Below are 13,485 nucleotides of genomic sequence, written 5' to 3'. Positions count from 1 at the left end.
TACACACACCCGGCAACCCCGGTAACTATCCGCACAAAACAAAGCGTATTTGCATAGGCACAGCATAAATTCTACCATTCCTGGTATGTTGGTGCCGTAGCTGCCGTACCGATGTTCTTATCAAAATTCAGTGTCCTCTGGTACACGGGTACAAGTTTTTAAGCCAGAACCCTCCAAACACACACACATAGACAGACACAATCCACCTGCGATCCGGCGAGCGACGAACCGGTGCAAAAAACATGCCCGAACAGTGCAAATATTCTTACCAACAAACAATTTGCATTTGAACATAAGCACAATAGCCCCCGCTTTTTCGCCCCGTCACCACCGTCACCGTCACTGTCCCCGCATGCTGGACGATCAGGATCAGGACCGTGGTCGTGAAGTGTTCGGGATTAGAACACGGTCGGCCGGCTCGTCACGGAGGGCAGCGACTGACGAGCAAAGCGGTCGTGGTCCCGTTTGTGCCAAGCGGCGGAACGGTCTGTAATTTGCATGCATTAAAAAGCAGCTTGCCCGGCGCAAGACTACTCCGGCCCAGCCCCAACAGAACAGACAGGCGGGAACGGGAACGGGTGACGCGTCCGAGATTGTTCCGATGCAGAGCCATCGTTGTTGGGCTGCGCGGGTGCATCATTAGCAATGCCCATCTATAGTATCGCGTGGCAAACGGTGCACACTGCACTATTTGGAGCCTCTCGAGCATTGAGCAGCACGATTTGGCGAGTTTAGTGCTCTTCTTTCTTTTCCCATTTGGTTCAATGTTTCTCCGGGTTTTTTTTCCTGTTGGCTCCGTGCGTTTAGAGCTCCGTAGAGCTTTACGCAGATTTTGTTCTGCTCTTTATTTTTGCATATTTATACTCCTTCTTTTTCCCGTCTTTTACCTTCCCATTTCACTGACTGTCAAGTTCGATCAAGTGTTCAACCAGCGGAAAATCAACCGTTGAGGTACTTAGCCAAAAACCACCATCCCCCCTCCGCGGAAGAGGACAACGGGATAACGATTATGGGTACGCGGAAAATGGCTATACATCTAGAGTGTCCTCACTCAAACACAGCAACGAGCGTGCATCATGGCCTCGGTTCAGTTCACCACCAGTGTTTAAATATGAAAATAATGATGCTCTCTATTCGTTGAACTCTCTAATACGAACGAAAGTCGAAGCAAAAACAGTACAATCTCTCTTCCTATCCTATTAGAGCTACAGCCAGATCTGCTTGCGGTAGAGTTCGAACGTTCTTTGATGGAATGAAAAAAACCAAAACACTGATCCCGAATGATATTGTACACAGGGATTTCCCCCCTCTCGATTCCATGTCGGTTCGATGTGGAGTACATTTCGCTTTTTGTTTTTTCGGAGGTTGCAGCAAGCTCTCGTGCGAGCTTTATTATTTAAGCACACGTGCCCGAGTGCTCATCTGCATTCTGGAGTGCTTTCGAGCATGACCATGATGGTGGTGTGCGTCATAGGGATGGAACGTGTATTGACCAGCTTCATTTTATGCTACCGTTGCATGGTTTCTATCTGTTTGTGGGGTGTAAAAAAATCCCTCCAAAAAGCATTTCCCTTTTCAATATCATCTATTGGTGCAGTGTCCCTAACTGGCAAGGCTATTGGATGGGATGAGTTTATTTGCACTTTGTGCACAAGAAGCACACAGTAACACTGCCATGGTTAGCCTCGTTTTGGGGGGCACTTTTGCATGGGAAATGTCCCCATAATGGACCACGACACTCGCGGTTCCATTTTCTACAACAAAATGATACCAATTTTTAAGAGAAAATGGCCTTCAGAGTGCTTTGAAATAGAAGTTGACTTATTATAAATGTCTTTAATGTTAACTGGATATCATTTATCACAATTTTCTACATATTATCCAGAGAGAAAGAGATTAACTTTAATTGATTTAAGTAGATCGTAAAAATGATCTTTGAAAGATTGTTGTTTTGCATTCAATTCGTAGATTATTTTCGAATAATATTCAACTTCTCGCTTTTTTAAAGCAAAACTCGCACTAAAATACCTCTAAATATTTAATTATTACTTTACAGCAAGGGTCATAATGCTCAATCTTGTCATGGAACCTTCCATCACGATCCCAAAAGCCATCACGCGAACAACAAAAAAAGGACACAAACCTTCTTGTTTGAAGAAATTGAAAATGGAGCATTCAAAAAAAACGGGACAAATTTAAACCTCATTTTCCACGATGACCCCGCTCATAACGTTATCCTTTTTTCTTGTCCGTACTTCCTAGGAAAATCCTTTCGTCGAATTAATCCTTCACGCTCCATTACGCTTCATTTCAAATTGACACGAAGACGAAGTTTTTCTGCTCTTTTTGTGGCGGACGCATCATTTTCTATTATTTTTCTATTCTACAAATAAAAGAATGCCTTTGGCACATTGTTCCTCGGTCGAAATGAACAACAAAAAAGGGCGGTTGCGGTTGTGTTTTTTTGTTCTGGCGATCGCGAGCTGTGATAAAAGTTTATGCTTTATTGCTCACGCAGACAAATACACACCGTTCCGGCTATTCACAATATAATGTCCTTTGTCCTTCCCGCAACGCAACGCGTAACTTGCGAACCAAACAAGGGTTTGACTTTTCATTTTCACCTTTTTTTTCGCTTCTACCTTATGCCCCCCAGCAAAAGGCTCTAAAAGTCGGAGAAAAGAATTCATTCTTCCTCCACCCTCTGTGCTTTGAGTGTCGGTTTGAGCTACTAACGACTATGCGCCAATGAATGGGGGGAATGAGGTGTTAATTTAACGTCTAAATACGTACGTAAGTTAATGACAGCCGGAACAACGATCGGCGCCACGACAGCAATGGTCCACGACATTCCAAGGACGGCTGGAGCGCGCGAGCAATAAAGAGCAGGGAGTGAATCAGATTAATACTACCACCGATAGACAGTCGGTAGGTGGGTTTAGGGCGGTTGGTAGCAACAAATAAAACTGTAAAAAAGGAGTGTTGGTAACAGTAATTCTAACCGTACATAATAGTCCCTTACCTTGTTGTTGTGTTTATGTTGTAAAAGTTTCTAAAGAAAAATCCGTCCCATAAAACACGCCCAACTTCACTCATCACTCATTAAGCTTAACGAGACACGTTGTGGATTGTGAAAAAACGACGATCAAACGAAGAATTGGTTGCAAAGCGGGGTAAACTAAACTGCGGACGCAGAAAAAAGAAGCAGAAAATAGATAACCAACGAGTCTCATACTAAAGTTGTCTTTCTAGGATATAATGATATTGAATGTGGTAGATAAAGAGTGAGAGAAAGAGAGAGAGAGAGAGAGAGAGGCATATAGAGGAGACGAGAAAAGGAGAGTATCGTTTTAGTCGTGTAACATAATTCCATAAATCAAAGCAAGAACCCTAAACCTCAGCCAACTTAGATCCTGGGAAGGGGTTGCAATTACAGTTTACAGGTTGTCTGGCTGTATTTTACAGGGTGTGCCTTACCACACTTTATGTCATTAAACTGTGTAACCAATTACTACTAGCAGTCTAAGTGCAGTCTTCATGAATGTCTGTGGATGTGTTATACTGCTCAATAAGTACAGTTTTTATCCATGTTTTCACTTCAAAAAAGGTTCCTGAATTCGTTCTTTTTTTCTGAAATGAATGGCCAACCCTGTATCTGTAACAAACAACCCCGCACACCCTTATCACATAATCCGCTTCTCTTTGGGTTCTGTTTGAACAAAAAAAAAAAAACAACAACCGAGAACCACTGTAAACCTCAACCTAACGAACAAGAACCCATCCCAATCTTGAAGGAGAACTTTTAATTACGGATCCGCTTCTATGGGGACACACGTTCCCGCCGGTGTCACCGGCCTGGGCCATGGCGGCAGGGGCATCGAACAGGTGTGAGCAACCCCCCCCCCCCTCCCATTCTCCCATTCCTTTGCTGAAGACACGCCACGGGGATACTCCCGGACGGCCACCGCTGGCTATGTGCAAAACCGTTTTCTTTAATTAGAATCCGGTTCAAGCCCATCTGAGGTTGAGATTTTTCTTCACAAACACCTCACCAACCCCTTACCTGCTTTTTTTTGTTGCTCCTCAACATGGGTACTTGTTGGTCTCTCTTTGTCCGTACGGCGGTCACCCAGCGCCCACAGAACACCCGTACACCGATAAAGGATAACAAAGTTCAGTTTTTCTTGAGCCTGTTTGTTTGTTTGTTTGCTTCTACCAGTCGTTGTTGTGTCCACCTGAAGGGTTTGTGCGTAGCTTACACATCCTTTCACCACCGTCGTGGCCGGTAGCCCCCCCGCCGTTAATTAATAATTATCATCACCGTCACCAGAAGCGTTACAGTCGTCGCCATTTGATGCTGGTGCTGCTCTGTGACAAACCTCGCCTTCTTTGAGATGAATTCTTTCACGCTGGTGTCGTCCGCTTTGATGTCCGCTTTGGTGGGACCTTCTTCAACCGGTTCGCTGAGTATTCTAGTCATTCGTTTGGCTCGCCCGCTGGAGGAATGCTTGCCTGGTGGGGGGTTGGGTTTACTTACGCTTACGCGTTTTTATCACACCTGCCCTGCCTTCCTTTGCTGGTGCTGCTGCTACACCTTCAAGCTCCATACAAGTTAGTGCCTTCAGGCCTTCATAAAACTCAAAATCCTTCGACAGATCTTGGTTTACCTGGCCGGAAGAAGTTTAATGCATTTCTTTGCTTGCCACCCAGACCCCTTCCTGCGGGCTCCGACCGAAAGCATCACCGGTTCCGGTTCCGTACGATGCCAAAGGACCATCATAAAACACACAGAAAGAGAGAAAGATAAAGAGAGACAGTGAAAGATAGAGAGACAGCGCCGGGTGGTGCCTTGCTGCTGGTTTTAGTTTTTATGGTACAACTTCCAAGCACCTGTGGCGAAAGAGTCCACCGATTCATACGCAAAAAAAGGAGTTTGAAACCTGAGATCTTCCCCATCCTCAGACAGCAACTCTATCGCCATCTGCTTGCCTTGGAACGTCCTTTTTTTGTTGCTGCTGCTGCTACTGCCCACACCGGACATCCTGGCGCAAGCGTGTGCACACCTTCCCCATAGAGCGAAGCAAAAAGGGCTTTTTATCAGTGTCGTTAATTTTTATTCATGAAAAACCGTACAAATAATGCTTGCCCCTGCTTCTCTCCCGGAACACCTTTTCGTTCCGTTTTCTTTGGCAGGATTTTTTTTTGTTCATGCCTTTAGAATAGCAACATCCTTGGGCTGGCGTGCAAAGGAAGCCTTCCCAGACCGACCGACTTAACGGTTTTAATGAACAGCTTCTTAAGCTCGGGCTCATTCCAATTTCCGGCTGGCCGGAGAAAAAGGCCTGACTCATAAAACTCATGGGGGGGGGGGGGGGGGGGGGGGGGTGGTACAGTTTGTAATTTTTTGGCACGAGTCTCGGGGTGGGCAATTTAAGATGAGTTAGGGAGAGGTGGTGGTAGACAACTGTGTCGTTTCTTAAATTGCTAACAAAATTATTCATCATTCACCGAGTGTTTATGTAATTGAAAGTAATTTTTTAAGGCTTTTGGGAGTTTAAAAATAACACACTCACAAGCGTCAATTTGAATTGCACTTGATAAAACCACCCCACAAGGCCTTAAAATGCTTCCCACACTTTATGGGGGTTAACAGTAAAAACTGGTGCGCATAAATCTTCCCTTTTGCCGGAGTGATGTGCATACCTTTTCTGCATCTTAAAATAAACGAACCGGGAGCTTCTGACGCATAGAAATTAACGTATTAAAACACTTTCAAACGAACCCGGCTCGGCCCGGCACGCAAGATGAGGATTCATTTCCATTCCACGAAACACATGGACGGGCGGGCCGTAAATGTAGGTCACAACTGCTGACTGCTGCACGTACGATGAGTCTTTACAGCAGAACCAAACACACAGGGAGAAAGAAAGTCATCGCTGTGGGATGGTAAACCCTGTTTGGCTATTTGTTGATAATTAGGTAAATATCTTGGGCAGCCTACATGCTTGGGTGAAAGAGAGATCGCACTGGGAGTGGGTGTTAAATGTGTGAATTTTATGACACATGTAACGGAACTCAGACAAATCCAGGTTTCATCTCGTTCCTCTAACAGCCGTAGTGCACTGTACTGATGTTTGTTTTCTGTTTCCCCTTTTTCATTAACAGGTCATGTGTTGAGAGACACCCTGCTTCTCTGTAAAGCAAGCAAGAAGCTGATCGTCTGGCAGTGGTTGTACAACCACACCAACGACGACGACGACGACGGTGCAAGATAGTAGCGGGGAGCATCCACCCCGTGGTACAGCCGGCAGCCGCGGTGCCACCGTGCAACCGCCGAAAACGGCGCTCAGCGGCAGCAACATCATACTGCAACGGCGGCATCGACGCGGGCCCTCGCCGTCAGCGCAATCGGTCGAAAATGTGATAGACCCATCCGCGGACGGACGCTCCGGAACCTCGATCGGGCAGCAGATCGCCAACTACTTTCTGCGCATCCGGCGCAGCCGCTCGTCCCACGCCGTCACGCACACCGCCGATCCGACCGGTAGCCGGAACCGGACGAACAGTAGCGGTACGGGCCAGCAGCAGCAGCAGCATCATCACCATCATCACCATCACCACCACCGTCCAACGTCGTACGGTGGGCAGCTGACGAGTTCGGCAAGCTGCAGCTTTGGCAGTCAGCACGACGACGGTGACGAGGACGACGAGGACGCGCACGTGGAGGAGAAGCAGCGGCTGCACCAGACGGTAACCGTGGGCAACAGCACCCAGCCGACCGCCGGCATGGCCGCCACCGATGGGCAGATCATACTGGCCGCGTCCCGCTTTGCGCCGGACACACCGCCCGCCTACCTGCGCGACTTTGCCAAGTGCGATCTGCCGGCCGTCGGCAAGATCGTGAAGGGCCAGTACTACAGCCTGGGCGTGCCAACGCTGTCCAATCCATCGCTGCAGAGTACGGCCCTGTTTCTCAACGCCGGCCGCAAGTACCAGATCCTCGCGCAGCCGATCAAAATCAAGGAGGGGCGCAAAAACACGCACGTCGGCCCGAAGGTGCTGATACCGGAGACGTACCCGGGGTACTTCGAGCTGCTGAGCGAGGACGGCCGGTCGACGCGCTGCATCGAGAGCGTGCTGGAGCTGTCCCGGCGGCGCAACTTCCGCGTGCTGGTGCGCGAAACGGTGCGCTGCAACCACAACAGCAAGTCGCTGCACGCGGGCGAAATACTCACCACGATCTCAGACAATGGCAAGTACCTGCAGTGCCGCACGTCCAAGGACGAGGTCGTCAGCCTGCCATTAGAAGCCAAAGCGAAGTTTTCCCCGATCGCGAAGGAGGATAGCATCAGCGGCGTGCACACGGTGCGCAATCTGCTCCAGAAGCGCATGCCGGTGACAGTACGGCTGGTGCACGGGGCCGCCCCGAAGGGGCTGAAGCAACCGTTCGTGCCCGAGCTGCGGCTGCTCGGGTGCGTGGAGGTCGACCGGATATTCGCGCTGCCGCTGCAGAAGGACATGGATTTGGTGTCGGTGCCGCTGAACGCGAAGATCAAGATACAGCGGGCGAAGAACATGGAGCAGCTGGACCACTTCATCGAGTACTCGCGCTTCCTGGACAAGGCGCAGCGGCTGCTGGTGGATGCGCGCGACCGGCTGCAGATCATCGACCTGAAGCTGACGGACAAGGAGAAGAAGGACTCGGCGAAGGCGGTCGCGGCCGCCCACAAAACGATGGCCTCCACCCTGTCCGGGCTGACGGCGAACGGGTACGTGCTGAAGAAGAGCAGCAGCTGTGATTCGAACCGCTACTCGCCCGAGATTGCGAGCGGAAGTGGTGGTGGTGGTGGTGGAGGTGGTGGCAGCCAGAACGGTTCGATCGCGGACGAGTACGATGAGATCGACCAGATCTACGACTACGTGCGCGGGTTGGCCCCGCTGCCCAAGAATCTGTACAAGTTTGAGGCGATCGAGCCACCGCCACCGGGTGGATCGTCACCGCCGACCGGTGCCACGACGCCACTCTCGAACATGCTGCTCGGACCGGCGACGCACCAGCACAGCCTCAAGACGGTGGAAAACATGAAGACGGCCCAATCGAACGCCCTGAACAACAACAACAACAATCACTACGACACAAGCAACAACAATTATTGCAACATTATCAAGTACTCCAACCACACCCAGCAACAGCCGTCACAGCAGCAGCAGCAGCCGCAGGCGCATCATCACCATCATCATGGCCATCACCATCACAGCCATCATCAGCACACGGCTTCCAACAGTCTCGAGTCATCGTCCAAGCACGCCCTCAACGCCATCAACAATAACCATCACAGTGGGCACAGTGCGACTACCACCGGGCCGATCGATCACAAACCGATCCCGCCTCCGATCGAGACGATACCGGGCAAGAAGCTGCCGGAGAAGCGGCAACGACCAACGCTGCCGAAGCTGTACTTCAAGAGCAGCATTGGGATGCATCAGAAGAGTCCTACACCTGGCACGACCGCGATCAGTCCACTAAGCGGTGGTGGTGGTGCTAATGGAGGCATAGTGCATCATCCACCGATCGCCATCACGCCCAAGGAGATCGCGGTGGAGCCGCAGAGTCCGCTGTTTCACATCCGGTAAGAGGACTTCAGACTTCAAACAAACTCCCAAAAAAATCCAACTCCTAACTGAGTGACTTCTCCCTCCATTTCAGATACAAAAGCCTGAGCAGCCTGCAGCTGGCCGCGACCACACCGCAGCAAGACACCCATCCAGTCACACCGATCTCACCCTCGCCGAAGGGCCAGTCGTCCGGCCAGGACAAGAACCATCTGCTCTCCAAGTCGGCCAGTGCGGCGGGGGCTGGCCCGGGCGCCCGCGAAGGTACGCTCGACTCGTCGCGCAGCGGTGGCCGCACGTCGGGCGATTCGGGCAAGCTGCCGGAGAAGAAGTCCCGCCGCCTCAGCCGGCCGCGCAGCCTCTCGAACCTGGTGTGGGATCTGCGGCCCCACAAATCGTCGACCGAAAAGTCCAAGAAGAAGCTGTACCTGCACCAGTTCGACCGGCAGCATGGTACGCTCTACCTGTAACGTGTGGATTTTTTTTTCTTTCTGTTGTTGTCCAGATTTCCTTCCAGAGTATAGTACGGTTTAGTCAAAGCGATTGATGAGTAGAGCGCTGGGTTATGTTGAGAAGGTGAAATAGGTGGCGTATGTTGTGTGCGAAGAAGATAGGGCATTTTGAAGAGAGATAGAGAGAGAGATAGAGAGAGATAGAGAGAGATAGAGAGAGATAGAGAGAGAGAGAGAGAAAATCCTCCGGAAACAACACAACAGTTTGTGCGCCCAGCTTTTAAAGTCTTCTCCTTCCAAACTCTTCTCCTCCTTCATGAACCTTCTCTTTGGTCCTCTCACAACTCAACTCACTGTGTCTTTCTCACTTGTCCAATGTGATCCATGTTGTATGTGTGTGTGTGTCTATGTATTGTGTAATAGTAGAATGGATTATAAACAGCAGTTAGTAGTCTAGCTTCCTCATCCCCCCAATGTAGAGGTAGACAGTAGCCGTAGTGGTGGCAATGATAGTAGTAGCAGCAGCAGCAGCAGCAGAACGTGTCAATCCACAGATGATTTGCTCGATGTTTAGACACAACACCTACAAGAAAGCAGAAAGGATAGTAGGAAGAGGATAGTAGAGATCGGCAAACAGTACCGGTCAAATGGCCAGCATCTGCAGTACACGGCACGCTTGTTATTGTTGTTGTTGTTCGGGTTCGCTCCACAGGGAGCTGCATGTAACAAGATTCCAATTGGAAAAGAGCTTCACACAGGGAGGATAGTGTGATTAGTACCGAATGGACGAAAGGCTGGAATTTAGTGTATTAGTAGTAGGTTTTTTTCTCTCTCTATCTTTATCTCTCTCTCTCTTTGGTGTTTATTTTTGTTCCCTCCCAAATGTTCTTCTTTCAAACATTCGTTTTCAACTCCTCAGCTTAGTTTGCTATTTAATTTTATTTGCCATCGTCGTCGCTAAAGGCTGTGTGGTGTTTTGAGAAACGTTTCAGTTTACAAGTTTAGTGCATAGAAGTTTAACGTGTAACGCCGCTCGATTGGGGCTCGATTTGGTCGAGCTTTTCCCGCTCCTCTTCGTTTGAATTAGGCTTTCAATTAAGTGATTCGGTTAGAAGGCGCACCATAAAGCGCATACAGTAGTAGGAGTAGTAGAAGTAGTAGTAGTACATTTGTACACACTCTGCCCCGGTGCACACGACCGCGAGACTAAGGCTTTCCCGCGCGCTTTCCAGTGTGCAAATGAAGGAAGAGACCGGGGGCAGGAAGACTCGAACGGACGAACGAACGAACGAACGAACGAATGAAGTATTTGGTGTGTGTGCGTTGTTTTAATTCAGTTTAATTAACGAAATCCCTCTTAATAGACGCCCTGTTTCGGGGGTAGGCAACAACCCGCGCACACAGGTGCAAGTGCATTTTCGTGTTTGAAAAATCCAAGTTCGCTTGCTAATCGACTTGCAACAGGTGTACGGGGCGTGTAAGTGCATCTCGGCCACCTGTTTGCAAAACGGCAGCAGATGAAATTTTTATTTTTCAACACATAATTTCTAAAGAAAAAAGAAACTACCCACACACTTAAACACATTAAAAGAGAACCAAAACCACGCCACGAACCACACAATGTGCGACAATCTGGATACAACAGTGCGTGTGTTAGGAATGTGTGATTGTGCTTTTTGTGTTTGGATTAGTGTCTTCTTGTTTGTTGTGCATAAGATTTAGTGCTCTCCCTTTTCCATTTCGTCTGCCTCACTGCTCACTACTACTACTAGGTCTGCTTACTCTGCTAAGTAATTGATGATGATGATGATGATGACGATGATATCCTCACCAGAGTGGTGAGGAGGCAGAACCTTCCACACGCTAGGTGTGCTAGGTGCCGCGCGCTAAGGAACAGTCATTTTAGTTCTTAATTTAAGTCACTATGAATTAATCCCCCCCTCGTTCTTTTTAAATAAACAAAAAATGCTCTATCAACAAACAATGCGAGTGAGAGAGTTTTTGTAGCGAAGTTTTGTGTACCGAAAATGCATCCCGAAAGCGTCCTATTCTATGATTTAGTTTTAAGTATTGAGAACCACATTTAAGACCTCTTCTAATGCATCCTTTAGCGTACTTTAAAAATCACCATAAAATATATATCACACTATAAAAGTCAACTGAGAGACAACGTACTTAAAACATCTCTTCCAACCTCTACCGGATTTTATTAAACTGCGTATCGCATATGTGTAGCTGGCTAAAGCAAAAGCAACACAACACATTAACTAATTAATAAACAATTTAAAGACAATTTGATTCCAATAAATTAACACACTAAAATAAACTAAAATTGAAAACGATAACAAAACGAACAAGCTATGTGGAGGCATACATAATCTCCTTCACCTTCGCACACAAACCATCCTGACTGTCCTCTGGTTGCTCGTTGATGCTGCAAGTAGTAAACAATAACGGCATTAGTATGCGATGTCACTTTCTTACTGTAATCTAAATCAATCCACACTTACTAATTCTCGATCAGTACCAGCTTGTTGAAGTAATACTCGCGCGACATCTCCACGTTCTGCATTTGCATCGCTAGTTCGTTAATCTCCGCACTGAGCGCACTGATCCGATCGTTCGTTTTCTCTCCGCCGGCAGCTTGTGCTGTGTAGATAACATTGCATGATTTGTTATACTAACACTCCTCTAATCCTCAAAAATCACACAACTAACACTCGCACTTACCTCCCGCAGTATCACCAACTCCACCGCCAGCAGCACCCATTTTCTCCTCTGCGTGCTTTCGTCCCGCCGATCCGTTCGTGTCACCCGCCCGCTTTACCGGCCGACCAGACGAAACCGGCCTAGCCGAACCGGTGTTGAGCCGTTGAGTCGGCCTGAGCGTGCTCGGCGTACCGTATCCCATCGGTGCATTGTTTCTCGCCATCTGCGGATCGTACTCCTTCCCATCGTAGTTGGCATCGTAAAACTTCTTGAACCACTGCAGAAACTCAAAGTTATCCTGAAACCGGCCCTTGGCCAACCGATCGATCGGTACGGCTTTGTTCACCTTCATCTGGTTCAGCGCGTTCTGGAACATGCGCAGATTGTTCAGGAAGTCGTGCTCCACGTTCGTGCAGAACTTGACGCGCCTCAGCGCCAGACAGCCCGGAAACAGGACGTCCATCAGCTGGCAGTAGGCGGCGCCGGTGCACAGCTCCTCCACCTTCTTAAACTCGGACAGCAGCGTCCGGTTGACCCAGGCCAGCAGCTCGATGCGCGACAAGTTCTCCGTTGTCTGACCGGTAAAGTGTACGTTGACGGCCATTTTTAATCACACGGGCCGCAGAAACGGGAGGACACTAATTAACAACGGCGATGCGCGAGGTTTCACGATTCTGTTTGCAGTGAAAACGAGCGGGACGATCACGGGCAACGCTTGCTGAGGTTTTGTGCAGGGCAATGGGACAATGGTGTACTGTATCGTTTGATCGTGGTTAGGTTCAAAGTAGGCAGGTATATCTCTCTCTTTCTCTCTCTATTTCGCTCTCAAACTAATGCAACTCCTGCTGAGAGACTTTTCGGCAAGCGGAGTTTTGTAGTTTTAAAACTTGTAGCGGTTGGATACATTCATTGAAGCTCGTACAGAAATACACGAAAGAAAGAAAATTAATATGATTGTTTTTTAATGATGGAATTTTAACAAGCAGTTTGATTTATAAAATAAAAATCTTTTATTAGTGTTTAAATTGAAAAAAAATTTAAAATAACGTGTAGTTTCGCTCCTTGCTTCACGTACAGCGACCCTCAGTGGTCAGTAGCCGAAACTATGTCGGTTGCGTACGAGAAGTTGCGTGAAACATTGCGCCTACCAGTACGGGAAAGCGGGGCAAAATTGGCATATTAAGCAGTTTACTGAATATTCCTTTGAATATGCCACAAAACAAAATTTTTCTTTCATTATTGTATGCCTCCACCCTTTACCCATGGATTAAAATTGTCAAATAGAATGAAAACAACTTAAAATCATGAAAACAATGTAAAATAAAAGTTGATGTTTTACGAGAAGCTATTTTGACACGCGGGGTAAAATGGGCATAGCTCTGGGGCAAAATGGGCACAGATCAACAAACTGTGAAACGTCAAAACACTGAGACAATATGGGCCACAACAACTGCACTTAGGTAATGGTCTATGCTTTTGCGCACGTTTCATGAAATGTATTTTCGTTCTATCTTTTGTTTTGCTGGTTAGAAAAGCCCTTAAAATTCTTCCAAAAATTTGTTATAAAAATTAAAACAGTTTTTGCCCCATTTTGCCCCAAGCGTTACTGCCCATTTTGCCCCACTTGAATCATTTTTGTATTTTTTGTTATATTAGCAAAAATACGCATTCAATCGCCTTGCTTTCTTGAGAAAAATTGTATAGAAATATC

General features: G+C 47.9%; 2 protein-coding genes across 2 annotated transcripts in view; one reads left to right on the top strand and one right to left on the bottom strand.

Moving 5' to 3' along the window:
• LOC1276498 (midnolin homolog) overlaps positions 1 to 11,049 on the top strand; it is a 92,484-nt gene extending 81,435 nt beyond the window's left edge. The window contains exons 4-5 of the mRNA XM_315855.5: positions 6,166 to 8,630; positions 8,708 to 11,049. Of these exons, the coding sequence (XP_315855.5) occupies positions 6,787 to 8,630; positions 8,708 to 9,083 (2,220 nt within the window). The 5' untranslated portion in view covers positions 6,166 to 6,786 and the 3' untranslated portion in view covers positions 9,084 to 11,049. The remainder of the gene's footprint in view (positions 1 to 6,165; positions 8,631 to 8,707) is intronic.
• A 194-nt stretch (positions 11,050 to 11,243) lies between these two features.
• LOC1276497 (microtubule-associated protein RP/EB family member 1) lies at positions 11,244 to 12,635 on the bottom strand. The gene is made up of 3 exons (XM_315854.5): positions 11,796 to 12,635; positions 11,576 to 11,714; positions 11,244 to 11,499 (listed from the first exon to the last, which is right to left on the bottom strand). The coding sequence occupies exons 1-3, from the start codon at positions 12,376 to 12,378 to the stop codon at positions 11,424 to 11,426; spliced, it is 798 nt and encodes a 265-aa protein (XP_315854.5). The 5' UTR covers positions 12,379 to 12,635; the 3' UTR covers positions 11,244 to 11,423.
• Positions 12,636 to 13,485: the final 850 nt, after the last annotated feature.

The sequence above is a fragment of the Anopheles gambiae genome, chromosome 2 (assembly GCF_943734735.2).
Source record: "Anopheles gambiae chromosome 2, idAnoGambNW_F1_1, whole genome shotgun sequence".
NCBI classification, from domain to species: domain Eukaryota; kingdom Metazoa; phylum Arthropoda; class Insecta; order Diptera; family Culicidae; genus Anopheles; species Anopheles gambiae.
Note: the sequence above shows the minus strand (reverse complement) of the source record. Positions and strands in the feature narration are given on the sequence as shown.

Bases quoted from the DNA above. Each gene is read 5' to 3' on its own strand.
- LOC1276497 (XM_315854.5), bottom strand. From the start codon at position 12,378: ATGGCCGTCAACGTACACTTTACCGGTCAGACAACGGAGAACTTGTCG. The intron at 11,715-11,795 runs GTAAGTGCGAGT...TTATCTACACAG, and splicing joins AGTTGGTGATACTGCGGGAG to CACAAGCTGCCGGCGGAGAG. The intron at 11,500-11,575 runs GTAAGTGTGGAT...TACTACTTGCAG, and splicing joins CTGGTACTGATCGAGAATTA to CATCAACGAGCAACCAGAGG.